Source organism: Podarcis erhardii, assembly GCF_964252035.2.
Source record: "Podarcis erhardii genome assembly, chromosome: 7".
NCBI lineage: Eukaryota > Metazoa > Chordata > Lepidosauria > Squamata > Lacertidae > Podarcis > Podarcis erhardii.
In genome coordinates, this window is record NC_138511.1 from 40,726,840 (window position 1) to 40,752,614 (window position 25,775).

Genomic DNA, 25,775 nt, shown 5'->3' on the forward strand with positions numbered 1-25,775 from the left:
AGGTCCCATGTTCAATCTTTGGAATCTCCATGTAGGGCTGGGAGAGACCCACAACTGAAAAACTGGAAAGAGTTTTTCCCAGCCAGTCTGTGAGCTAGATGGACCAATGCTCTGGCTCAGTGTAAGGTACCTTCCTATAGTCCTAATACGACCAGATACCAGGCTTAACCAAAGCATATGTTAACAGTTGTTTCCTCTCTTTGAACAGATGAAAAAAATGTCAGGAGGACATAGTCCTTGAAGGTAAGGAAGTTCTTAAAAGACAAATGCATAGGGGGAAAAAGACATTAGGTCATCAGTCCCTCTATTGCCTCCTCTGTTTGGTTTCAGAGTTCCTGAAATTCTTTAGGTATTCTTCCCAAATTCAAAAAGGATGCCCAGACTTCTATGCCTGAGCTCTGCTGTCAATATATAAAAATGAAATTAAATATCCAACACAAAGCCCTCAATTAGTTACTTTATTTTACATTAAAAAAAATACAACAGAACAAGGATTCAAAAAGCCAAGAAACTCCATTTTCATACACACACGCACACACACTTGCTAAGTCACACACAGGTTCAGCTGCTTTAAAAGGGATTTGCTGAGTTCCAGCAGTATACAGTCCATCAAAGTGTATGTATGAAGTCTTGTGTTAAAGCAGATATAACCAATTCTCAAACTAGGTGAAGGTACAAAATGGAAATGGGCAAGATCTTCCTGGGCTTGCTGCATTTTTACCCCTTGCTTTGGTGATCCAAATCTAATGTTATTTATCTGCTTGCAAGTTCTGCTTCCCTAGTAATACGTGCACAGACTTGACGGAACTGTGAATATGTACATAAGAACAAACTGCAGGCTTTTGTTCATGGGCCGAGAATGGACTGCAAAGATCCCTTGAGGCATTGTCTGAGCATTTTTGGATTCTTACAGGTTGCTTAGTTCACCAGCTGTGTGTGCCTGGCTTCGCTACAAGTCACCACCCGCTTGAAATGAGCCCATTTTTCTGTACGGCAGGTAGTGCACACATCACCATGGTTCCAGTTTCTGCCCTGCATGGTGGGAGAGCAAATAGGACCCCTTCATCACCATATAAATACTGTGATTTTGTAAGAAGCCTCTCCTGATGGAGGCCCAATTCCCCTCCTCCAAGGGAGGATTGTTTACATGGATGTATGTACAGTGTGCTTGCCCCACAGCTTACACTATGTGTGTGTGAAGAGGGGGAGCTTGTAACAAATTCATCACCTACATTAGGAGGGTCAGTGAACTGGTATGAAACAGACCCTTCCATTGTATCTCTTGTTTCTCCTTCCGTACTTCCATTCCTCCAGATCACACAGTTTTCATTTAATGCCAAAGACCAAAATGGTCATGCAGGAAGCCCCCTTCATGGGGACACACGCTTGGGCATCATTGCCACCCTGCTATAAAACACAATTCAGGTCATTATAGTTAAGACGCTGCACAGAGACATAGAGAAATAGGCGAGTGAACCTCCAGGAATTAAAGATCCTACTGGAAAACTCACACTAAACTTATAGCCTACAAGTCATTCAGAAGAGGGAATTCTGCACGAGACAGAAGTATGCTTGCTGTTTGCTTGCTTTTGTAATAACAGAAGTCGCAATCCACACTCTAAGCCACTTCTCTTCAGCAGTGGGAAGTGCTGGGGTAATATCAGCAAAGTCCCAGCTTCCCAGGCACATGCATACTCTGTCATCTGTGGGGTGTGCCAGCCTCCAGATTCTTGAGCATGCTGGTACTGAGATACCAATGGCTAAGCGAAAGCTCAGCCTCGATATGTTTAAAGGCAGGTTTCAATTTAGAAAGGCTTCCTCCGCCCCCTCAAAAAACATTTCTCCTTTCTATACATGCATGCTCAAGATGTGAAGTATCCTGTTTAAATGACATTAAAAGAAAGGGGGGGGGGGAAGGATCAGCTTCTGTTGCTGAGCACACATATCACTCCCTTCAGACAATGTTTCATTACTTGCAGATGTAACAGCACATTCAGACCATGTAGTGGTTTCACTCTACAAGGGATGGTAAAAGCTGGTTGGATACCACTGATTTCTCCAGTTCAGAAGTGGTTTTGTTTGGAATATGGTAGCATGCTGTATTTCCTTTTGCTGCCAAGGATTTTTTTAAAAAATAAAATCATTACATGGAATCGTCACAGTCAAGTACTGCACTTGTTTCTGAAGAAATCTGCCCATCTCCTTTGCCAACAATGGTAAGCAAGTGTAGCTATGAGTCACACGGTTGGCATGGCTGCAAGGAGACTATCTGAACAATTGGCAACATTCCCAAATGCATTCAAGATTCATCATGAGAGCCCCGTATTTGTGTAGGAGTGCTGACGAGTACTCAGCGCTCTCACAAGAGTAGTGCCAATAGCTTTAACAGGACAATGCCACTACAAGAATCCCTTTGCGGAATCAGGAGGTGCCTCTCCCACTGCAATGAACATGAAAACTGGTGTTATGTGGCAGCGGTGCATCATGCACAATGGTGCATTAGTGAACTCAGCAATTAAGGCCATCTGGAACCAGCAAGTCTGACTTCCACAGAGCATGTTTAGAATCTGGCTGCAGGCCAGCATGTTTAAAGACATGCCTGTTCTTCAGATCTATTGCAGCTTACATCTTCCCACCCCCTATGTGCAAGTTCACTAGGTCTTACCCATAGCTTTTGAGAGGCCTGGCTTGCACTCTGACAAATTTATATAATGAAATACAAGAAGCAATTGAAGCTGTTGGTTCAATTAAGAGACTTCCAATATGCATTTTTTCATGCCACCAGAAGTTTATATCCATGGTTCCACTCCCGCCCCCCTTTTGGAAGGACTAAAAGTAATCCTTCAATACACCTAATGATGAGTTCCCTTAGAAATTATAATGAATAGGAAATTGGTGTAAATACCTCAGAGTAGAACAAAACCCTGCAATATGATTTCTGCACACTTACCACTTAAAACTGAATCCCAAAAAAGGAATACTTTTCTGAGCCTATGGAAATTTTGGACACTGACTGGCCTTGTATGTTTTGGCTACAAGGTAATGGATTACAGACCTGTTCAGATACCCACATGCAGAAGTACAGCTGAGGGGGTATTTGGGGACAAACAGAAAAGTTACATAATGGAGCTGAGCATTGCCTAAAAACTATCAGGTCAAAAATGGTTTCTTTTGGCTCGTGATTTCCAGCATTTGTACTTGTATAATAACATGATTGACAACTGTGCCTTGCCACAAAGTCATATAAAAACAGCAGAGGTCAACTCCTTAAAAAAAAAAAAAAAAGACACATATCAAATAAAAGGGGTTTGACAAAAATAAATGCATAATTAGTCCTCTAAAATAATAAGTTACAGTAGTAAAGACAATATTTTGGCTTCATAGTGTGACTGTCCACCTTTCTTGGTTGTTTCTGATTGTTTTGTCATCTTGCTTGAAAGCCATGTGTGGTAGTATCCAGTTTACACTTCTGAGAGTTAATGAGATGTCTGTGACTATAAATGTATAAAATTCTGCTTGCTACAAGCAAAATGTTTCATGTGTGTCAAATCTTCATTGGTCACAGGTTACTTGTGGGCAGCTTTTTTCCTGGTGCCCAATAAATACAATATACTACTTTTTGTGAGTTCCAGCATGATTAGACAGACTCAAACAGAAAACTCAGGACCTCCTTTCTTGGCTCTTAGCATAAGCCGTCTGATTCGAAATCCAGCAAACGGATTTATCCATAGCAGAGAAGGCTGGCCCCCAAAGACAGATTTCATTCCTTCCCAGCGCAACCTCCGTTCCCATGTAGGCTTCTCACTCTTCAGTCTTTCAATCTCCTGCAAGTAAATATTATAAAAATTGATGTTAAGAAATTTGGAAAGCACGCCAAACTCTAGCCAAGACTGAACATCTGTCTCAACAGAGGATATGGAAAGGGGCAGAACAAGGGCATAGGAGAAGCAGGTTCAAATCCCTATCCAGTCCTGAAACCAGACCCCAAGAAAAACCCTCAATTCTGACCGTTTCATCGTTGCATATCGAGTGGATCTGGGTGCCGAACATTACTGCGGTAAACGTCAGAAACAGAAAACCCTCAAGGCACAAGAAGATCAACAGGATCACAGTCACAGGTGGTGAAAAGTCACTGCATTCTGAAAGAGAGCGGATGAACTTCAATGAAAAAACAAACCGCAACAAGCACGCCAACAAGAGTTAACTTCAAAAGGATTAGCAAATCTGAGAATGTAACAGGAAGTTAGGAGCAATCTACAACACAAAGCCCAGGCTGAGGGATCACATGCATACACATCAGTAGCCAGACTGTTGTCCTGCAAGAGGCCAGTGACACTTAGAATGGGAGTTTGTTCCTGTATGGAGCTGCCACTGTACACAAATGGTAGTGGGACACCGTGTGCTCAAATGGAAAGTGCCTTCCAGGTGCTTCAGGCTCAGGTGCCACCAGAATTTGTATAGATCTAAATACCCAGTTGTATTTATATGGCAAAGTATAAAACACAATATACGCAGGCCTCCTTCATCACTGATTCACCATGCTAGGTAGGTGTGCATGACCTGCGCCCACATGCACAATTTAAAAAGGCAATAATTTTAAAAGCAAAGTTAAAAGGCATGGTCTATTGGAATGTGTCCCACCATTGTCAAGCTCCAAGGACTTCCTTAATAAGGAAGGATGATGCCTGTTCATCTTTGTGATGGAAATGGCAAAAACCACCTTAGCAAATACTGCAGGGCTTCTCAATCATAGATTGACATGGGTGACCAGTTTTTTAGGCCAAAATTTCAAAGGGCTGTTTTTAATCTTGAAATCCCTATACACCCTGAGCTGCCAGAGGACTGCCTTCTCCACTATGGATCTGCCTGACCCCTTCAGAGGTCCTTCTCAAGGTACCCCCATCTTCAGAGGTAAGGAGGATGGTTGCCGGGGAAGAACTTTTCAGTGGTGGCCTCTATACAATCATACCTTGGTTGACAAATGCCTTGCGACTTGAACGTTCTGGCTCCTGAACGCCGCATACCCAGAAATGAATGTACCGGTTTGCGAACGTTCTTTAGAACCTGACTGTCCAACGTGGTTTCTGATTGGCTGCAGGAGCTTCCTGCATCCAACTGGAAGCCGTGCCTTGGTTTCCGAACGTTTTGGAAGTCGAACAGACTTCCGGAACGGATTCCATTTGACTTCCGAGGTACCACTGTACAATCCCCAAACAAATCTGGGAGGCATTTTTTAAAATAATACTTATGTGGTGAGTGAAAGCTTTTCTTTATTAACCAAGGTGTTTGAATGACTGTTCTGCTGTTTTTACTGTTTTAGTGGTTCTTGAGGTTTATCTGCTTTAAAAAAAAAATCTGTTACTGATTTTTTTTTTTTTAAGATAATGCTGTTTACTTTTCAATTGTTTGATTTTTACATTATAGTTTCTTTTATGGCACTTGTATCCTCTAGTAAAAAAGTGACTTAGATACACCAAAAATAAATAAGTAAAACGCCATATTACAAAAGCAACTGAAGTGTGTGCTTACCAATCCACTGTCCTCTGACGCAGGAGAAGAACTGAAACCCACACAGGATGAGAGCATGAGCTGAAATTAGAGCTATGTACATCTGGAAGTGAGAAAAAGATTTTGAAATCAGCTCTGAAAACCATGCAACCATTAGGCAGGCAGTCAATATTTAAATTCTTTTACAACTTGTAAGAGGACCATGCTACACTGTGCAGTGCTTTCAAAATTCTCTTTTTTTGAGGCAGGGCAGGTGGGCAGGGAATTTGCTGCATTAGCTCAAGGTTCCATCTAGTGCAGGGATAGCATCATGCCTCCATCCAGATGTTGTTGGACTGCAACCCCCATGATAATAATAATAATAATAATAATAATAATAATAATAATAATAATAATTTATATCCCGCCCTCCCCAGCCGAAGCCGGGCTCAGAGTGGCTAACAACAATAAAAGTAACACAGCATTCTAAAATTAATTCATCTTAAAATCAATTCAAAATCAAATTAATGGCAACCATTGGGCTGGAGTTCTGTGAGGATTACCAAAGGAGGAGGTCAGACTTTGCCTTGGCCAAAGGCCTGGTGGAACAGCTCTGTCTTGCAGGCCCTGCAGAAAGATGTCAAGTCCTGCAGGGCCCTAGTCTCTTGTAACAGAGCGTTCCACCAGATCGGGGCCACAGCTGAAAAAGCCCTGGCTCTGGCTGAGGCCAGCCTAACCTCCCTGTGGCCCAGGACCTCTAAGATGTTTTTGTTTGAAGACCATAAGGTCCTCCGTGGGACATAGCAGGAGAGGAAGTCCCGTAGGTACAAGGGTCCTAGGCCGTATATGGCTTTGAAGGTTGAAACCAGCACCTTAAACCTGATCCTGTACTGCACCGGGAGCCAATGCAGCTGGCATAGCACCGGGTGAATGTGATCCCATGGAGAGGACACCGTAAGGAGTCTCGCCGCGGCATTCTGCACCCGCTGGAGTTTCTGGGTCAGTCTCAAGGGCAGCCCCACGTAGAGTGAGTTACAATAATCAAGTCTGGAGGTGACCGTCACGTGGATCACAGTGGCTAGGTCAGAGCGAGAGAGGTAAGGAGCCAACTGCTTAGCTTGGCAGAGATGAAAAAATGCAGCCTTTGTTATAGCTGCAATCTGCACCTCCATGGAAAGGGAGGTGTCGAAGATTACACCCAAACACTTAACGGACGGTGCTAGCACTAATTACGCCCCTGCAGGAGATGGAAGTTGCCCCCCCCCATCTCAAACCAACGGCCATGAAGGCTGGGGATCTACACGCTGACTATCTGTGATCTAGCCCATCAATGTTTACCAACTAGTCAGAGAGATCCAGGAAACTCACAAGAAAGCCATGAAGTCAACAGCTCTCTCCTGCGGTTTTGGCATCTGCCCCACCAACTGATATTCCGAAGCACGCTGTGCCTCTGAGTGTAGAGGTTCCAACTTGAAGATTCAACCCCCAAATTAGGATAGCCAGGGCAGGGAGTTTTATATTGGCAACAAACAAACAAACAAACAAACAAACGGTAAACAACTAAACAAACAAACAAACAAACAAACAAATAACCATACTCACAGTAAACAGCACAAAAAACCTCTGGTTTCTTTCCCCCACACAGTTATTGACCCAGGGGCAGTGATGATCCATCTTCCGAATGCATCGCTTGCAAATGCTAGTGGAAGGAGGGGGGGAAAACACTGAAAGTTATGCTGTGGTATGTGTTACGGATATTTTGCCCTTGGTGACTGCAAAGAGGCCATCTCTCTGGAAATCTAAGACGCTGGCATGCGTGGTACAGGAGGCCAAATGGAGGATGATTTCAAACTGCAGCTCGTTCAATGCAGCCGCTCTACATTAACAGATGCCGTAGGACATTCAAACATTGTGCGACTTAATATTGTTTGTTTTCTGCATGTCAAAGTGAATAAACGTGATTAAAATACACACAAACACACCTCAGGGGGCACACCTTGCTCCCTCCCCAATAAAAACAGTTCAATGAAAACTGAATATACTTAGAAGTCTTGGAATATTGAGTATTAGCTGGAAAAGAAAAAAGGAAAATTGGGGTGGGATAACGGAGGAGGGTACAACTGAATGGGTGGCTCTCTGAGCAGCACTCAGGTTTGAAGGTGAGTATATACATGTTGTTCCTTGTCCCACCAACAATACTAATGCTACTAATTATAATAATCTTCAATACATAACAACATTGCACAGTTCCACATTTCTTTCTACATGAAGTGCTGGCACCTTCCCTTACCTTGAAATGAAGGCTCTCAAGCACCACATTTTTTCACTAAATACATCTAAAGCTACCAATTTTTAGCGCAGATGAGCTCTGCCAGATCTTCCAGGAATGGCCAGATTCAAGTGCTTTGCTATCACAAAGCCACAGCAAGCTTTTCAGCATTCAACTTAATGCTGAGAAGAGCGAGGCACAAAGAGATGGTTGGACAAAGTGGGGAAGCAGCTGCAGGCAACTTGTGGAGAACAACAACCCTTCATGTTCCTGCTTAGCTTGTTCAGACAAAAGGGAATCTGAAAGGAATCTTGAAAGAATTGACCTTGTCTGCCACTTTTGCACAAGCTATAGTGAATTGCAGGCAATTTAAAAGTCACACAGCAATGCTCTGTTCCGAGAAAGCTGCAAATAGAACACACATGAAAGCAAAGAATACTTTTAGGGAAATGTGCTGAAAAAGGCATCTCTGAGGTCTGAGAAACCATGCAAGAGTCAAACTATACATTACACTGAGACTGCCATTGTTTATGTGATTTAAAAAACAAAACAAAACAAAAAAAAACAAACCAACCACAGCTTCAATCCTTACTGGAAGTATTCTGCAGAGACCGTGAGGCTAACTCATTTCCCCAAGTGCTGAAGTCACAGGGAAAATTGCCTTACTCTTTTCCCCAGGAGGGAAAGTGGTGGTGGAGGATGATTTTCATTGGGGCTGTGGAAAGGAGGAAAGGGGTCAACTTCCTTCCACCTGCATAATTGCAATATGCAAAGACGTTTTTAACATCACTTATAGTTTGGGCCTTGGATTCCAGGCTGAGAACAGTACAGAAGCAGCAATGGGACATACCTGCAATGGTGGGCACGTTCCGGTTTAATGCTGCAGCACTTTGGACACTTGTAGATTACTTCGCCTGGTTTCAACTGCAAACTCTCCATGTACTCTTTCGTGGCATTTCCTTTTGGAACAGCCCCCTAAGGCATTACAGATGGAAAGGAAGACAAGGCCCAGTTACTGGTATATATCTGAAGAGTGCCAGTGGCGTTTTTGAGAGTGATCTAAAAGGCAACCTGAAGGCACAGCGGAGAATAGGAATGGGTATGAATGCAGCTACACACAACTTTAATGTTACTTCTACAGGGGCTGAGGTCCACAAGTTTCACGCAAAAGATATGCTCCAAGCAGGGATTTGGATAGAAAGAAACAGAGCACCGCCACGTTTTTGAGGGAGTTCTCAGCAAAAAGGAAGAAAAGGCAGAGTAATTTAGAGGACCTGGAAACATTTGGGCAGATGAGGGTGGCAGAACAAGAAGGTTGCAAGCAAAGGTGTAGCAGGACAGGAGGGCAGAGTAACAAGATGGGACAAGGATCTGGGAGATTGGTGGTAAGGGCTAACTGCCCTCAATACAGAGCCTATATACATAGAAATAACATTTTAGAAAGTTAGAGGGAAACTGCCGTATTTCCTCAGACACTGGGCCTTCTCAATAAGCTACCAAACTGAGCAGTATCATGTTCAGACAAAAATTGCTTGTATTTTAATTTACAATCCTAGTTTAGGTAGATAAAAAAGGATCCTATTCCTCCATTTCTTTAGCAAGTGATATTATAGACATGTAAGATTTAATCTTGGGAATACACCAAGGAAAAACACACTATGACTATGAGGAAGGTCTGTGGAAGGAAGATGTATTAAGGGTTTTGTAGTAGCAAGACCATAATGCGGCAGACACTGGAGCAATTTCTTTGATTTCTGGCTACAATTTCCCACTTGACTATTCATGATGGTTTAAGCTTTGGCAACTGAATGTTCACTGTGATCCAAGCCAGAGGAGTGCATATGTATTCTATGGGCAACTGGACTGTTTTCTTATTTTCCAGCACAAAGTTCTGTGGGGTGCGCGTGCATGTGCAAATCACCTCTCTCAATTCTAAAGGCCGCTTTCCATGAAAGAGAGAGAAAGGCAGCAACACAAAACTGATAGCAGTTACTGAAGCAAAGGTCTTAACAGTAATGGACAATTAAAAGAAACAAGCAGGCACTAGGGCCTGGAGGGAGTACTGCCCCAAGTTTCTGTTACGATATAGAAGCAATGCAGCTGCAAACTGCTAGCTTGAAAGCAAAACATAATGGGAATGTTGGGACTGTCCGTAGGAAACAGAGGGACAGTCAATTCACAGTGCAAAGCACCGGAATTAGCTCAGAGTGTAATATGAGCTCTTCCGTTTGTTCCTGTCCAGGAAGTACAGGAAGTGGTTGTCATCACTAGACTGCTGGAGCATGAAGAGAGCAGTCACGTTTTTTGTAACACTGCAAAGACAGAAATAAAGGCATGTAAATACGTTTCTGTCTATCTCTTTCCCCTGCCCCGGGGGGGGGGGGGCAGGAAAGAGGGTGTGTGTTCTATCGAGACCTAGCTTGGATCTTGCTGGGGAATGCAGCCAGGGAGGTCAACAGGGAATCATGCCGGGTGCCTGGGAGAGTTGCCAGTTTCTCTTGATAAAGGCTTGATTTCCCGACAGTTTCAGTGTGGTAGCTAGGGATAACTGCAGAGGGTGAGGCTATAGGGATGGAGAATTCTTACATGATAACAAAGCAGATGCAGCAGTCTAGAGGCAAGGTTGAGCATGATATGTGTCAAAGAAGAGGCTAATGGGGGCAGCTGACCTATTCTTGCCCTTCAATTTCCCCTCATGTCATTTAAGGTGAGCCTCCTAACTGCCCTTCGGTCAGTGAACCTGCAGTTCACTGACTGTGGTTTAACTCAATGTATCTGGCTCTGTATTTAAAAGCCTTTCTAAATGACGTACTATGAAATCTCTTAAGTGGTGTACAAAAAAACCATACTGGCCACTCTGACTGGTGGTGACTCTTCAAGGTTTTCTCCAGTCCTGCTACCCATGTTTCATTTAACTGGAGGTATGGGAAAGAAGTCTGGGACCTTCTGCATGCACAGTGTGTTTTTAACTTCTGAGTTATGGATACTCCTACCATTCTCAACACTCAGCCTGGAATGGGGAACTGCTGGTTTCTTTGGAACCAGCCCAGTCTCCTGTCTAAGATCTCACCCTCTGATAAATAAATTAGATTTAGTTGGGAAAGCTTTCATTGGTGCTAATGGGAGCTTTTTCTCTAATCCCAATTACTATACTTGGAAATTCTAAAGGGGTGGCAGCTGAAGAGTAAGGTTAAACTCTGCCTGACATGACCCCCCCGCCAAAGTCATCCTGTGTAGCAACTGAGTGTCAATGGAAGCTTTTCTTTCTAGTTATTGTGTAGGGCTGATTTTCAGTGTAGAAAGAAGTGCAAAGAGGAAGAGGGTGTGTGTGTGTGTGTGTGTAAGATAAATGAAAAAAGAGGGGAAACGTGTAACGTAAAGATGAGTTGGCTGTGGTGTTTGTCACTGTAACTGACTTGTACAGGTTTGACATTAAAGAGACATATAGTAAAATGTTATTTAGGGAGATATTTGTAAGTTGTAAGGTAAGATGAGTGAAAGGGGGCGCGAGTGAGAATGGGACAGAATGGTGTGGTGTGTGGTGTCCTGATTGGCTGAGGGTGGAGTATGACAGTGTGTGTGTTGTGTGTGTACAGAAAAATATAGTTGCGTTCTGGAGAAGGGTGGTTGGTGTGGGTGCTGAGGAGCAGGGGGCAGAGTGGGTGGGATAGGATTAGGATTTGTATTTGTATTAGGAATAGAGTTATAAGCACATGCTATGAAATTTCTAATGCTATTGCTGAAAGTAGATCATACCTATTAATGACTGCTTTTGATATAATAAATATTTGTTCATTCAAACACCTCATATTTGGCCAAGCCATCAAGGCTGTGACAAAGTCGGTCAGAGATATTATTGTCTATGTGGCAGTAGCAGAATACCAGTGGTTAGAAGATTGCTTGAGGTATTGGAATTCCAGATCTGGAAACACGGTAAGGCAAATAGGAGCCCGGGGGCTGAGAGAACATTCACCAAAAGGGATTGATGCTTTGAATTAAAGTATACTCTTGCGCCTAAACCTGAGTACGACAATGGGTGTGGCCCTGCCTGATTTTGGCTTTAGCAGTATGTGGTCCTCAAGAGATTATCTCTAAAGGAGCACAGTCCTTAGCATAAAAAGATTTCCCAACCCTGTGGTAGGCAATTCACAAGTGCATGCCAATAGAATAAATTACTAGGAAAGGCTTCACACACAGTAAGAAGTGTTGACTGTTCAAGCATGATGTGCATAATGCTAGTTGTGTTTCCTGTTTGGAGCATTTTTATTTGACTGTAGGTTCTGTTTCTTCTCAAACACGTTTGTGGTGCTATGCAAGTGCCAAAAGTTCTGCCCAGAAAAGATTCCCTGTGTATCACTGTTCCATGCACACAAAATGGTTAAACCCAACTCTGAGGAACATGTCTACTCACGGGATCAGTCAGCATTGTTCTCAGGTGCGAGGACAAGGCGAGCACCGCCAAGCAGTTGAAGAGGACCCCATTGATGAGGGAGTACCAAAAGTCTTTGGAAGGCAGCAGCATGACAAATGTCACTACAAAATCCGCATAGATAACGAGAAGCCAAGTCATCACCGCACAGACCATCCCACAGCCGTCACGGATGAACCAGACCCGGTCAGCCATGTCAGACTCCGACGATGATGAATCATAGCTGTCATTTTCGGCAAGCAGCGGGTGATGCTCGACGTCGCGGAACCTGTGCCCAGATGACTGCATGATTTTCTGGACTGGCCCTGCAGAAAAAAAGAAGAGGGCAGCCATGAACCAAGGCATTTTGACAGCAGATGCCAGGTTCTATTACCATGGGACAGAAGCAGGTCTGATGGTAGAGGTTACCTCGCCATAACAATTTTGTTCAAGGAACAGTACTTTAGCGAGAGAAAGTGCAAGTCTTCTGCCAGTTACCTGAATATTTTGCATCTCCCACTTCTCTCTAGCAGAGATTTGTTGTGGTTGTAAGAACATTCACAACCCAGTAAGATACATCTCACACCACTTCAAGGGCCATTTCTATTTTTTTACAAAGTCTGAATTCTTATGTCAACTGCAGGAAAGAATTTTGTTTTAAAAATTAACTGAAGTTTTTTTGTCCCTCCTTCAGAGCTCTCTGTATGTATTCTCATCTATTCTAATCCCAAACCTGTGGTATTTTCTGCATTTCACAGCACACCATTTTTTCTCTTTCTGCACTCCATCCATTATCCTCTTTTCCATCACTCATGAGTAGTGTGAGGGAATTAAGCCAAAAACAGAAAAGCAAGTGGAAGCAGAGATTGCTGCAGTTAAAGGTTCATCTGTGGTCTGGAGCATAAATTAATCAAGCAAAGACATCACTGTTGTTTTCTTTGAGTCTGCAGATGACTTTTTAAACCATTGTTTTGACATTTGCTTTAGACTGAAATGAATGTAAGTTACATACCTTAACTAAATAGTTATTTAACTTATGTTAAACAGCAGACAGAACACAAATGACACTGTATATGGTGGAAACTAAACTGCAGCGGAATGGAAACAGTGCCGACTGTGATGAATGGAAATTGCTGCCTTTTTGCATCTCTATCTGCAGATTTCTCAGCACCCTCACTTCATAGGTACTTATTTTTTCTCTTCCTCACCCTCCAAATCACTTTGCACTCCATGTCACCTCTTTTTTCTCCGTGCATCCTTGTCCCTCATTATTATCCCCATCCCTTCCAGGCTCTAATTTTTGCTCTTTTTGTTGCTGTTGTGCACTCCCTTCCTCACAATCACCTTACTTCTACAACCACTGCCTGAAATTGGTGGCAACAGCAAACCAAATGTTTGCTAACCCAACCATTAACCCCACTAAGGAGTCTTCACATGCAATCACCAGCTCACTTACTAGGGAGTAAGCCCCAATGGATAACATTGGATTTCCTTTAGAGTAAGCAAGTTTATGATTATGTTTATGATTATGAAATGGAGCATGCAGCAAATTAGCTAAAAATACTGGTGCCAGCTCCACTGGCTGCCTCAGCATACAGGGAGAGGAGCAATGAAGATATTGTGCTGTAGACATTCCCCCTCCCTCATCTCTGCCTTTAACAGTAAGGAGAAGCAGGCTTAGTCATTTTCAAAGAGGTGGGAGATGACTGTAAGATGTGGACATTTGGAATTCCCCAAATAGGAAAGGAGGAGTACAACTGGCTCATGTGCCTAACATTACATGAATGCTCAAGAAAATGAAGCCTATGCAAGATAGGTTTTTAATTCACTGAGGGAGAACATTTATATGTTTGTACAGAGTTAAGAATAGTTTTTATTACATCCAGGACAGATTCCTCACTTACAACAGTTAATTCTAAGTCTCATTTAAAAGTATGAAGAAATGGCCTTAACTGCTCTAGCTAATTAATGTTTACTCTGAAGCAGGATCTACTGAATTCAACTGAGGCTCATATTAACATTTCCCTGGGAACTAGCATCATTTTTTGATCCCAAGGGCCGAAAAAAGGATTCTGCCCCCCATCACCACAAGTTATAAGTAATTTAGGCAGAACCGTTAGCATATGATGAGAGCACACTACAATTGGTACAGCAAGGTGGCAAAGAGATTAAATGAGGCAGGACACCTGATTTTCATTCCACCATAGATTAGATGGCCTAAGGCAAGCCACTCTTGCTCTTAATCTCTGCAATTTGAGGTTTATCAGACTTGGGTACCTTTCAGGGTTGCTGCACTACTAATTCCCATCAGCCTCATCCAGCATGCCTAATGACCAGGGGTTCTGGACATTTGGAAATCATGTAAATGATTATGTTCACATCATAAACTAAAAATATACACTTCTGTGTAGACGGAATAGCAGGGAGATCAAACAATTGATCCCACATGGTGCTGGCAAGCAGATACAATTGCTAAAGCAGAGACAATAGCTAAAGCACACACACAGCAAAAAATATGTATGCCTCAATTTATACAATGACTCAGCGAAAAAAGAAAAGAAAAGAAACAGGGCAGAGGCTACTCAACGCACTGCAGCAGCAAGATCTCTGGAAGGGGTTGTGCTTTGCACTTTCAGCTAGCAATTTAATCTTGGGAACAGATGCTCTTTCTGCTGCCCACACATTCTGTTCATTCAAAAGTGGTTAAGTGGTGAAATAGGTTCCAGCCTTATGAAATAAGACTGCTTTCCATGAGAACACCTTATTTTTACACACTGGCTTTTATACTCATTCCCAGGATAGAACGATCTAAATCAAGTCAATTTAAAATCAGTTTAAAATAGTAAAGTTATTTAAATCACTGTCTTTAAATCAAGTTTCCCCATTTTAAAATTGATATATTTTCTGAACAAGTGTTATATTCACTGATTCCTGTTGTGAAGCAAATTGGTTGCAACTAAGCTGAGTTGTTCTACAACCTACAAATGTAGGAAGCTGCCTTATATAAACTATAGTCCTACACAGAGTCAAACTAGTGGTCCATTTAGCACAGTACTGTTTACACGAAGGTAGCTGAGGTGGAATCCTCCAGATGTTTTGGACTCCCAACTTCCATAGAGCAAAACATCATCAGGCCTTGCTCGTGCTCAAGGGAGTTGCAGTCCACAACACAGACAAGAGATAAATTTCTCTTTGGCCTTCTGCACACATATGCATGGATATTAAGTGAGAGTGCCTTCCTGTAGAATATGCACATTTATGTGAAAGTAACACCTACTGAACCAAGTGGAACTTATTAATAAACTTGTATATGATCTGATGTTCAAAACATTACAGAAATAAAGGTTGGTCTTAAGTGGGAAAAATATGAGATGGAAAATGCCTATGCTGTTTGGTTATTGGGAATTATAACTATTCATAATTTGGAAACAGAACACTTTGCAGAGCTCAGATTGTTGTAGGACATAAAATAAAAGGTATAAAATCACACATATGAACTAGTTAGATAAAGGATGCCATCTCCTGGCTCCCAGTCTAATGACTGAAACTTCCTCCAAGAATACAACTTTGAGCTCATTTGTCTTACTTTCTTCAAATCCTTCCTTGAAAAGCCACATGTTCTTTGGTGCATCCCTATAGTTCTCATAACATTACCAAATCTAACATTGTGCTGCTGAAATATTATTCCACTGTATACACATGCTTTCAATTCCTCCTTTCCTCTTCTTCTGCTATCTTCCTTGTCAGAAACTGCCAGCCCAGTGCTTGTGGGTACCATGGCATGAACAAAAGCTTTAATTAGTGACCCTGGGCAGGTACCCCAGTGTCGAGTGAGCACCTGGGAGACCAAATCCCTTCTATATATAAAGGTGTGATATAAATGCAGCCATAAATAAATAGATAGTCTCTAGCCCTTCTAGAAAGAAATGGAACAAAATGTGCTGCTATCTTCTAAGTGATTTCAGTGAAATGAGAGTGAGTGCCGTGTCTTTGTACTTAGTAAAGCACCATAACGATGGATGGCGTGTTGTAAATAAGAGTAATTTTGATAGATGCTCACAATAATGTCAAGTGCATGCATTAACATTGTTCCTTTAAAATTTGGCATTATTTTTGAAAGAGAAACAGTATCATTTACTTAAAAAATAAAATTGAGGGTCATATCCAATGTTAGACTCATTAATACTACTTTACTTGGATACAACTCAGCATCTTTAAATACTAAATAACATTCCGACTTTTTAGCTACCCTATTGGTTTCATTTTGCAATAATGCTCTCTCCCAGCAGATGGAGGGTTTTTGTTTTGCTGGTGGAACTAGGTGTTCACTGAACTGCACTTGGTGTCTGGAGTGGAACTATAATGAGCTTCATTTATTTGCACATTGCCTCATCACTCCAGGAACAGAAAGGAGGCCCCAGAGAGCCTCCAACTATCTATATAGAAAATCAAAGTATTATGACCAGATTGCAGCATAACCCCAAAAGTGCCAGAAATAGCATGAAACCCTAGAAGCACTTTCATCACTGAAATCCCTATTGATTCACTGCTATTAAGGACCATGTTGGAGAGCAACCTGAAAGCACTGCATTGATTTGTGATATCTGAGCAGATGCCTCACTGCTTTCCAGCTTATGCTAGGTCCACTTCCCTATAGCAAGCCAGCTTCAATGTAGTTTAAAGCACATGCTTATCAATTTGTGTCATTACTGATTCTCTTCCAAACATTAAACTTGCACCATCCAATTTGATCATAGTAAGAACTTTTGGTGTTTCTGAACCATATAAGGCAGACCCCACCCCACCCCTTGTCAAAGGGTATTCACAAACAATGGGAGTTGTAGTCCAGGAACACTTGGAGGGGAAGCAAGATTTGAAGTAGAGACTTCAGCCTCAGTCGCATTACAGCACATCACCTCTATGCAACATGCTGCTTTAAGTCTCTAAAGCCTGTTGAGCAAATAAGCAAGTTGAACTGCGGCGGGGGAGGGTAGCTGCATAAATTGCTCAACTTACTATGATCAGGATGCAAGTACAAAAAGGCCTATTAAGGTAACGTCCCAGGAACAGCATGAACTTTGAATGGAAGCATGCTGAAAGTTTATCTTGAAGACAAAGACCTTGAAGACAAAGACCTAATGAACACATACAAATGATCTGCCATTTATGTGTGGCAGGTTGCTATGCCAATCCAGGGGTGCCGCCAGTTCATAGGAACATAATACTGAGTCAGACCATTGGTCCACCTTGCTCAGTCTTGTCTACGCTGACAGGGAGTTTTTCGCAGTCCCACCTGGAGACGGAACCTGGGACATTCTGCATGCAAAGCTGGCGATTTACCACTCAGCTATGGCCCTCCCCTCACCTTTTTTTTGGGGGTGTGTGTGTCTGGCATATACAGCATTTGAAATAGCACAGACAAATGCCACTTCTGCTTGCTGAGCCGCTGCACACAAGTTGCTTGAAGAGTGGAGGAGCCTCCCTGCTTTGGCATTTTAAGGTGAGCTGTTGTGGCTTGTTCCAAGGCATCATACTTATGTCTATTGCTCTATTTTTACAAATCTGAAGAAAGCTTATTCTGGGCTACAGGCTCACCATTAGGGACTTACCGGCATCTAACCATTTGTATTTCTATTTGCAACCCACCTTGAGCCTCTGGGGACAGGCTGGGCAATAAATCCAGAATGAACACATACCTGACAAGGAGTGTGAGTGTTAGTCTGACATCTTGCTGTTCCTTTGGGCTTCTAAGATGCATGTAGTCATAGTTGATGTAACCTGCACAGACATAATAAAGCCACTCATTAGTTACAAGCACAGCAGCAAGGTTATAACAAAGCATGAGGTGTCTTCTGTGATGGAATTACAACACATCTGTAGAAGCCAAAAACCTGCACTAACGTGGAGGAAAACTTCCATTCTGACCTCTGATTCACTTATCTAGTTAAAAAGGCTGCTTTTCTCCTCTGTCCTTGGATAAACACTGAATCTCTAGGAAAAAAAGTGGGGGGAGGGGCTTTTCATTTTTCTGACGAGAGGATAATGTTAATGATAGGCATTATCTACCATCAGCTGTTCAGGAAATCTCAGACTCAAACCATTTGCCCTGCCCAGCTGCTCCACGTTGCTGTCCAGCTGTCTGATCCTTTCACCTCCATGTTCTTCCAGCAAGAGATTTCACAACTGGGAAACACCAATATGTGCTGTAGAAGACTATCTATCTAAGAACTTCTACCTGGAGCACAACATGGTCACTAAATCACTGACTTGGATTGAATCTTGTAGTTTCATTCTGGGCACAAATTAAAAATGCTGGTGTTGACTTTTAAGGTCAGTAAAGACTTGGAACCTGGATACCTAGGAAGCCATCTGCTCTTACATGAACCAGTCCAGCCATGATAAACTTCATCGGAAGTCCTTCTCCAAATATCTGGGCATTGTCTCTTCCTCCATGGCTGAACCCCCTCCCTAGGGATGCTTACCTGACACCAACATCATGAAGCTTTAGGTGCCAGTTAATAATGATGTTACCTGCCATTTGTTTTTCTTTTTTTCTTTTACTGAATTATGATTTAATTTTACTACTTCTGAGTGGATTTGTGTGTGTGTGTGTTTATATTTTGCTGTCTATTTATGCTGCCTCCTTGCTATTTATACAGGCAATGTTTCGGGGAAGGTCTTAATTATGTTTATTTAAATATTAACCTTAACTGGGAACTTGCCTTGGAAATTTTAGTAAACTGAAAGGTGGAATATCATGCCCTCCATTTATGAAGTTCAGAGGTAGGTGACAGAACTTGCATAGCCAAAACAGCCGCAGTCACAAGATAGGTATCAGCAAGTTTGCAGAACCATCAGAATTTGCTGAAGTTAAAAACAATAATAAAAAAGGAGGGATCCCAAAACAAACCACTGAGCACTGGCCACATTCAGTGGTCACAGAATACTGACTAATGATTTGGGGAGGGAGAGAACAGAAAAGCAGGTAGGTGGGGAATAGAATGGAATGTTGTAGACTACCTGGGACAGTAAACCAGTGTACAGTGGTACCTTGGTACTTGAACAACTTGGAACTCAAACACTGCAAACCTGGAAGTAAGTGTTCTGGTTTGTGAACTTTTTTTCAGAAGTCGAACACGCTCTGTTTTGAGTGTTACGCTTCCGATTTGAGTGCCACACTTCCATTTTGAGTGTTATGCTGAGGTCTGTCTGTTTTTGCTATTTATTTTACATTTCAGTTTTTGCGGCTTTTTTGTTTTGTTTTTGTGACTGTGTGGAACCTAGTTCAGCTACTGATTGATTGATTGTGTCACTGCAGTACATTGTTTATTGCTTTCATTTTATGGATCAATTGTCTCGTTAGATAGTAAAATTCATGTTAAATTGCTATTTTAGGGGTTGTTTCTAAAAGTCTAGAACGGATTAATAATTTTTGCATTACTTTCTATGGGAAAGCGCGTCTTGGTTTTGGAACGCTTTTGTTTTGGAACGGACTTCCAGAACAGATAAAGTTTGAGAACCAAGGTACCACTGTATGGATACTGCAGCATCATATATAGAGGCACCTTCACCTATTATCTCAAGTATGAACACATCCCCAGACACAGTGCTTGAGGTTTCATGACCATGAATTCAATTGGGAAAAATTCTGTCTCTGCAGTCAGATTAGCTCCCCCTTCCCCAATAAAGATTTCTGTTGACAGAAAAGAAAAATCTACAGGGCCCTAAACGTGGGCACCAGTGACAATATTAGCGAGAATATCCGCATTGACAATGTAAGCAAAGCTGTCACACACAGTTAAGGCATGGTTTCAAAAACGAAAAATGAAAATCTCACAGCAAACTGGTTCTGCTAACTACAGAGTCAGCATCTCCTCTCTCAGAAGGAAGGCCAGCCAGTCTTTCATTATACAGGTCTGTAGCCCAGGGGAAGCCCTTCTGCAGGAAAGCAGCAGCTGCAGGAGACTCAATCTACCTATAAGTGCCCAATTAACCCCCTCTTGATTATTTTGTCCAAGTATTCCATGCTCAAGGTCACAGTTGCTCTACTCTAGTTAATGGTAGATTTTCTGCAATTGGATACGCAAAATGATCTTGAAGTAAGATATTTGCCCTGGAAGCTGCCTTTGTACACAACCAGCTGTACGTTAGGAAAGTCAGGGAATTATTTTCAATTATGCCAGGCTACCTTTCACTTTTTGTATCTCCCAAGTCTCTGACCTTCACAGTTTGTATATGCTTGTATCTTGCACCCTCTCCTTCCACCCACTGCGTAATCCATAATCAGTCCTTTAAGATGACTTTACTTACTAAGTAAGTAAGGTGAACTGTTCTAGCTGAAAGGGTGAAGGGGCTTGGGAATTCTGCAGGCCTCGCAGGCGCTGCCCGACCCACACGGTGCTGCATGATGTCATCCCATCATGGAAAGCAGGCAGACCCTGTTCAACCTTGAGGGCCAGTCACAAGTCCATAGCCCCCTTCAGCAGCAAGTCTCAGCCATACTGTGTGAAACCGTGATGTCACAGAGCCCAGCCATCTCCACTCTGCTTGTGAGGAGGGCAGGGAAGGAGGGCAGACCCACTTATTCAGCAACAGGCTGGTTGAGAGCAGTCACAATTTGAGAGTTGGACACAGACACACCTAGAAGGGCCTGAAGTTTAAAATGGCAAGATAGGAACATACACACAAATCTGAAACTAGTCCTTCTTCCTACATAGTTGAGATTTACTGAACCCTGGGTTTGGTTAGGATTATATAAGCAAGCCCACAGACACTACCCCCCCCCCCATTACAGTTACACACACACACAAAACCCAATCCAGGTTTTGAAAGGCAGTCTTCTGGAGCTTTCTCAATGCTTATGAGGTTAATACGAAGCAGTGTGATGTATGTTCCATTGAACTGTATACACATCCAACCACTTTCATTTGAAGAGCTTTCCAAGTACAGTGGTACCTCTGGATACGAACGGGATCCGTTCCGGAGCCCCATTCGCATCCAGAAGCAAATGTAACTAGTGATGGCACGTCTGCGCACGCGCATGTCGCTTTTCGCTGCTTCTGCGTATGTCATTTTGAGCGTCTGCGCATGCGCAAGTGGTGAAACCCAGAAGTAACACGCTCCGTTACTTCCGGGTTGCTGCGGAGAGCAACTCAAACATGCTCAGCATGAAGCATATTCAACCTGAGGTATGACTGTACATACAAAAATCTACCTATTCTTTTGCATGCCACTTACTGGATTGCTTAATCCAGTAGAGAATGACCATAGCTTTCAGTAATGAAGTGCCCACTTTGCATGCAAGTACAGTCACTGCCTTCTCCAGTTAAAAGGACTTCAGGTCCAAGTGCTTGAAATAACCTCTGCCCGAAACCTTGAAGGGTCAGTCCAATCAGAAGAGAAACAATTCAGCTAGATGAACCAATAGTCTAACTCAGTTCCACATAGAGCTGCTTCACATGATTTGTCTCGAGTACTGCTACCGACGCCTTTATTAAAACACTAGAGAGCTTGGAAGTACGCAGGTACACAGCTAAAGTATTTGACATCAAAGTCCAAGAAACAGCACTTATCACAACTACTTACTAAACTACTGACTCCTATTTTTGGTTAACGAACTTTACTGACGAAGGTTCCCTTCCCCACAAAAATTCATCATGCTCACATTCATCACGTTAAAAATTCAAGAACAAATTATGTCACCCAAGTCAGTTTTCGGTAAGCAAAGTAAGAAGCCAAAGGCTGTTCTCTTCTAATGAATTATACATGTAAAGAACCTTATTGTACCAGGTAGAGGGCGACTGCTTTACACCATTTGGTTTTCGGCAAAACATTTCAACAAAGTGTCCTACTGCACTGCACGGTAATGACAAATATGCATGGGGAAACTACCATAATTTTGTTTCACTGCCATGATGTTTTCAGACTCCTAACAACCAAAAGGACTAGAATCATATTTGAATAATAGGTAACAATATCACAATATCACTGCTCAGTGGTGCAGCATCTGCTTTGCATGCAGAAAGTCCCAGGTTCAATTCCTGGCATCTCCAGGTAGAACTGGAGAGACCCCTGGCTGGAACCCTGGTGTGTTTCTGCCTGTCACTGTATACAATATTGAGCTATTATTTACTTATTGAATTTATATCCTGTCCTTCCTCCCAATGGAGCCTAGGGTGGCAAACACGTCCATAATTTTCTTAAAGAGTATTCCAAATCCCCAGATGACAGCTCCCAACAGTTTTATACAAATGTTAAAATAGCAACGAGACGAAAAGGGCCCTTGTGGGACCCATAGTCCAAAAACCAAAACTCTGCAGGTAGGAGTGGACCCACTTTAACACAGAACCTCCTGCTAGGTGGACCAATGGTATGACACAGTGTAAGGCAGCTTCTTATGATCCTAAAAGCTGCACAGAGATACAGTAGGGACTACAAATTCTTGTAGTACAATAGGGACCCTCTCTCTACTTTGGTGACTGTGATTGGCTTTAAACTATTTTAATATTGTATTTTTATAATGCTATAACTTGCCCTGGGATCACATGGTGAAGGGCAGGTAAGAAATCAAAATAACAACAACACAAGTTGTGTGTGCCTACTTCAAAATGATTATCAAAGTTTCAGGTTCTTACTTGTTTTACAATTTGCTTAAATCATCTGAAATGTGAGGACCTTAAACAGAGAGGTTGTATTGAGCAATGATGGTTGTGGGGAGCGAACTGAGGAGTTAGGTGGAGTACATGCAGTTTCCAGGCAGTATGTCCTACCTAGTTCAATCCCTTGTCACAGAAAAGGAAAAAAAGGAGTGAGGAGAACCAAAGACTGCTGAGATGGAAATATCATCTCTCTACCAGAGACTCTTGAAAGCCAATGCTAGCCACAGTAGAGAATGCTGGTGTAGATGGACCATCGGTCTGACTCAATATAAAGAAACCTAATGAGCAGTGTCTCTTAAAGCCAAGGATAATGAATTAAATCAATGACAATGTTCCTTGATTTCTTTGCTGCAAAGACAGCAGCCAACAAAAGCATCAGCATCTGGCTCTCAATGTGAGTTTTTCTGTACAAGGTGAATGAATTTTTTTTAGCAGACATATCAGAACAGAAAGCCAATTATCCCAGACACTGGGCTGATTAAAAACATTTCCCCTCAAACTTGGTCCTACAATCATGGAGGAACACAAAGCCATGGCTGGAAAAAAAGGAGAAAACTTATTCTCATTTACAGGACTAGGTCACTGGCAGTCCTGGAAAATGAATGCTAATGGTTGAGGATTTCACCTTTATGCCAGGAGGAAAAATGTAAGCCTCTGAATTAAACTGTGCTGAGACAAGAACAAAGATAACAGCATGATGGGAAAATCCTGATCAATAGGGAAACCAGGACCAATTTCTCATAGAGATGGCAAGCCAGTGTCTAGACTACACTACATCAGCCTGTAAGTGGTGACTTGAAAGCAAACCATCAAATCATGAGCTTAAAAAAAAAGCAACTATGTCAGGGAGACAGCAGGGTTCCTGATTTCCTGGTTTTCTATGTGGATGGATATATATATATCCATCCACATAGAAAACATATATATATATATATATATATATATATATATATATATATATGGAGGGAGAGAGAGAGGGGAACATTCAATCAAGTGCACCCCCCCTGAGGCAACGCAGTTCAGGCAAGCATATGCTCAGTGAGCCCTAGATGAAGCATGGTACAGCTTTTGCTGTAGGATGGAACAGTTATCCAAGGGCTGCAATCTCGTACACATTAACTGGGATAAACACAAAGTAACAAAGTATTGAAGAGTAGAAGGCAATAACCGCTGATTTTATCCATGATAGTTTGTAGGGGTGAGGGTGAAATACAGGCTATCAGTTGTCAGATGGCGATGAAAAGTGTGGTCAAGTAGAGGTTGTTTTCAAATGCACAAATAAGACTGGGAGGGGTTTACAATTAACCAGTTGGAAGAGAGAGAAAAATGTCAGCGCTGTTGGTTTAGGACTGGAGAGGCCCAGGTTCAAATTCCCATTCAGATGTACAACTCAACAAGTGCCAGTCATGACCTCAGCCTAATCTACCTCAAGGGTTAGTGAGGATAAGAATGGTAAAGAGAATGGCAGAAAGATGTGATTTAGGTAAATAAGCATAAATAGTCAAGCAAACTAATTAAGTACAGTGGAACCTCGGGTTACGTACCGTCCTCCTTATGAACACTTCAGGTAACGAGCTCCGTTAACCCGGAAGTAGGTGCTCCTGGTAGTGAACTTTGCCCTGGGAGGCAAGCGGAAGTTGCATGCCGGCAGTGGGAGGTCCCGTTAGTGAAAGCGCGCCTCAGGCTAAGAACGGTTTCGGGTTAAGAACGGACCACCAGAACAAATTAAGTTCATAACCGGAGGTACCACTGTACTTTATTTTAGTATATATTTTAAACATCTATTTTATTATATTTATTGCATTTCTATCACATCTTTTCTCCAATGATCTGAAGGTGGCTTATATGGTTCTCCACCTCATTTAATCCCTACAACTCTGTGAGGTGGCCCAAGGTCACCCAATGAGCTTCATGGCTGATTTCCTAGATCCTAGTCTAACACTGACCACTACAGAATACTGACCCCACTGTTTCTCATAGGAGCTCATCAGGTGGCACAAACCACCTCTCACCACTTTCCCGAAGATGGTGACTACTAGATATTGCTGAACTCCAACACTGTCATTTCCAATCAGTGTGGTCAATGGTCAGGGATGGGAGCTAAAAGCCCAAGATCTGTAGGATGCCAGCTTGGGGAACGCTGCTCCAGCTTAAATGTGCTATATGGCAGCACAGGTGTAGGCCTTCCCAGTGGCAGCACCACCTTAATAAACTTCTTTTCTGAAATACTGGTAGTGTGAACTATTGATTGGTTTTTTTGGCACCAACCAAAGGCCTTACCTTGCCTGCCCTGGCATTTGTTGGGAATAAGCACTGACGCTGGGTGTTGTGGTGTTCCTCTGCCCAAGCTGGCTGCAAGTTTAAATTGCTATTTGTTCGATATAGTTTTAGTTTTGATTGCATTCCCCTCCACAGGGTCGCTTTAGCGATGGCAGCACAGGCCAAATAAATAAATATTCCAAATAAATAAACCAAATCTACATCACACAGCCATGAGAGAAGCCCGGTTGGGGGGGAGGTACAGTTTGTGGGGCAGAGGAACCTGGGTGGGGGGGAGAGAACTGGTGACATGCTTGGTAGGCGTGGTCTAAAGAGGAAGGAGGGGTCGAAAAGGGCGGGGCTTGGGATAACTGAGGCGTGGGGACACCCGAATAGGCGTGGCTTAGAACAAGGGCGTGGCTTGCTTATCTCTCTTTCTCCCTGCCCCTCCCTCACAGACTCACCGTCGCTTCGGTCCCTTCAGGGCTTTGCCGACGACAACCCAGGAAGATGAGGGCGGCGGCGGCAGCGGCAGCGGCAGCCTCGCATTCCAAGGCCCGGCCCATCCCAGGGAGAGAGGAGCCCCTCCGCTCGCGGCCCGCCGAAGGGAGGTTGGCAGGCCGTGTGTGTAACGGCCGCTACCGCTGCTGTGAGGGGAGCAGGGCGCGCGCGAGCTTGGGAAGCCAGCCCGGCC

At 42.8% G+C, this 25,775-nt stretch overlaps 1 protein-coding gene across 1 annotated transcript; it reads right to left on the minus strand.

The window, feature by feature from the left end:
* Positions 1-444: 444 nt before the first annotated feature.
* ZDHHC7 (zDHHC palmitoyltransferase 7) lies at positions 445-25,775 on the minus strand. Its single transcript, XM_081872244.1, has 8 exons — positions 25,546-25,775; positions 17,861-17,942; positions 12,168-12,490; positions 8,607-8,731; positions 7,090-7,186; positions 5,530-5,611; positions 4,009-4,139; positions 445-3,824 (listed from the first exon to the last, which is right to left on the minus strand). Exons 3-8 carry the CDS (start codon positions 12,471-12,473, stop codon positions 3,648-3,650), a joined length of 918 nt encoding a protein of 305 aa, XP_081728370.1. The 5' UTR covers positions 12,474-12,490; positions 17,861-17,942; positions 25,546-25,775; the 3' UTR covers positions 445-3,647.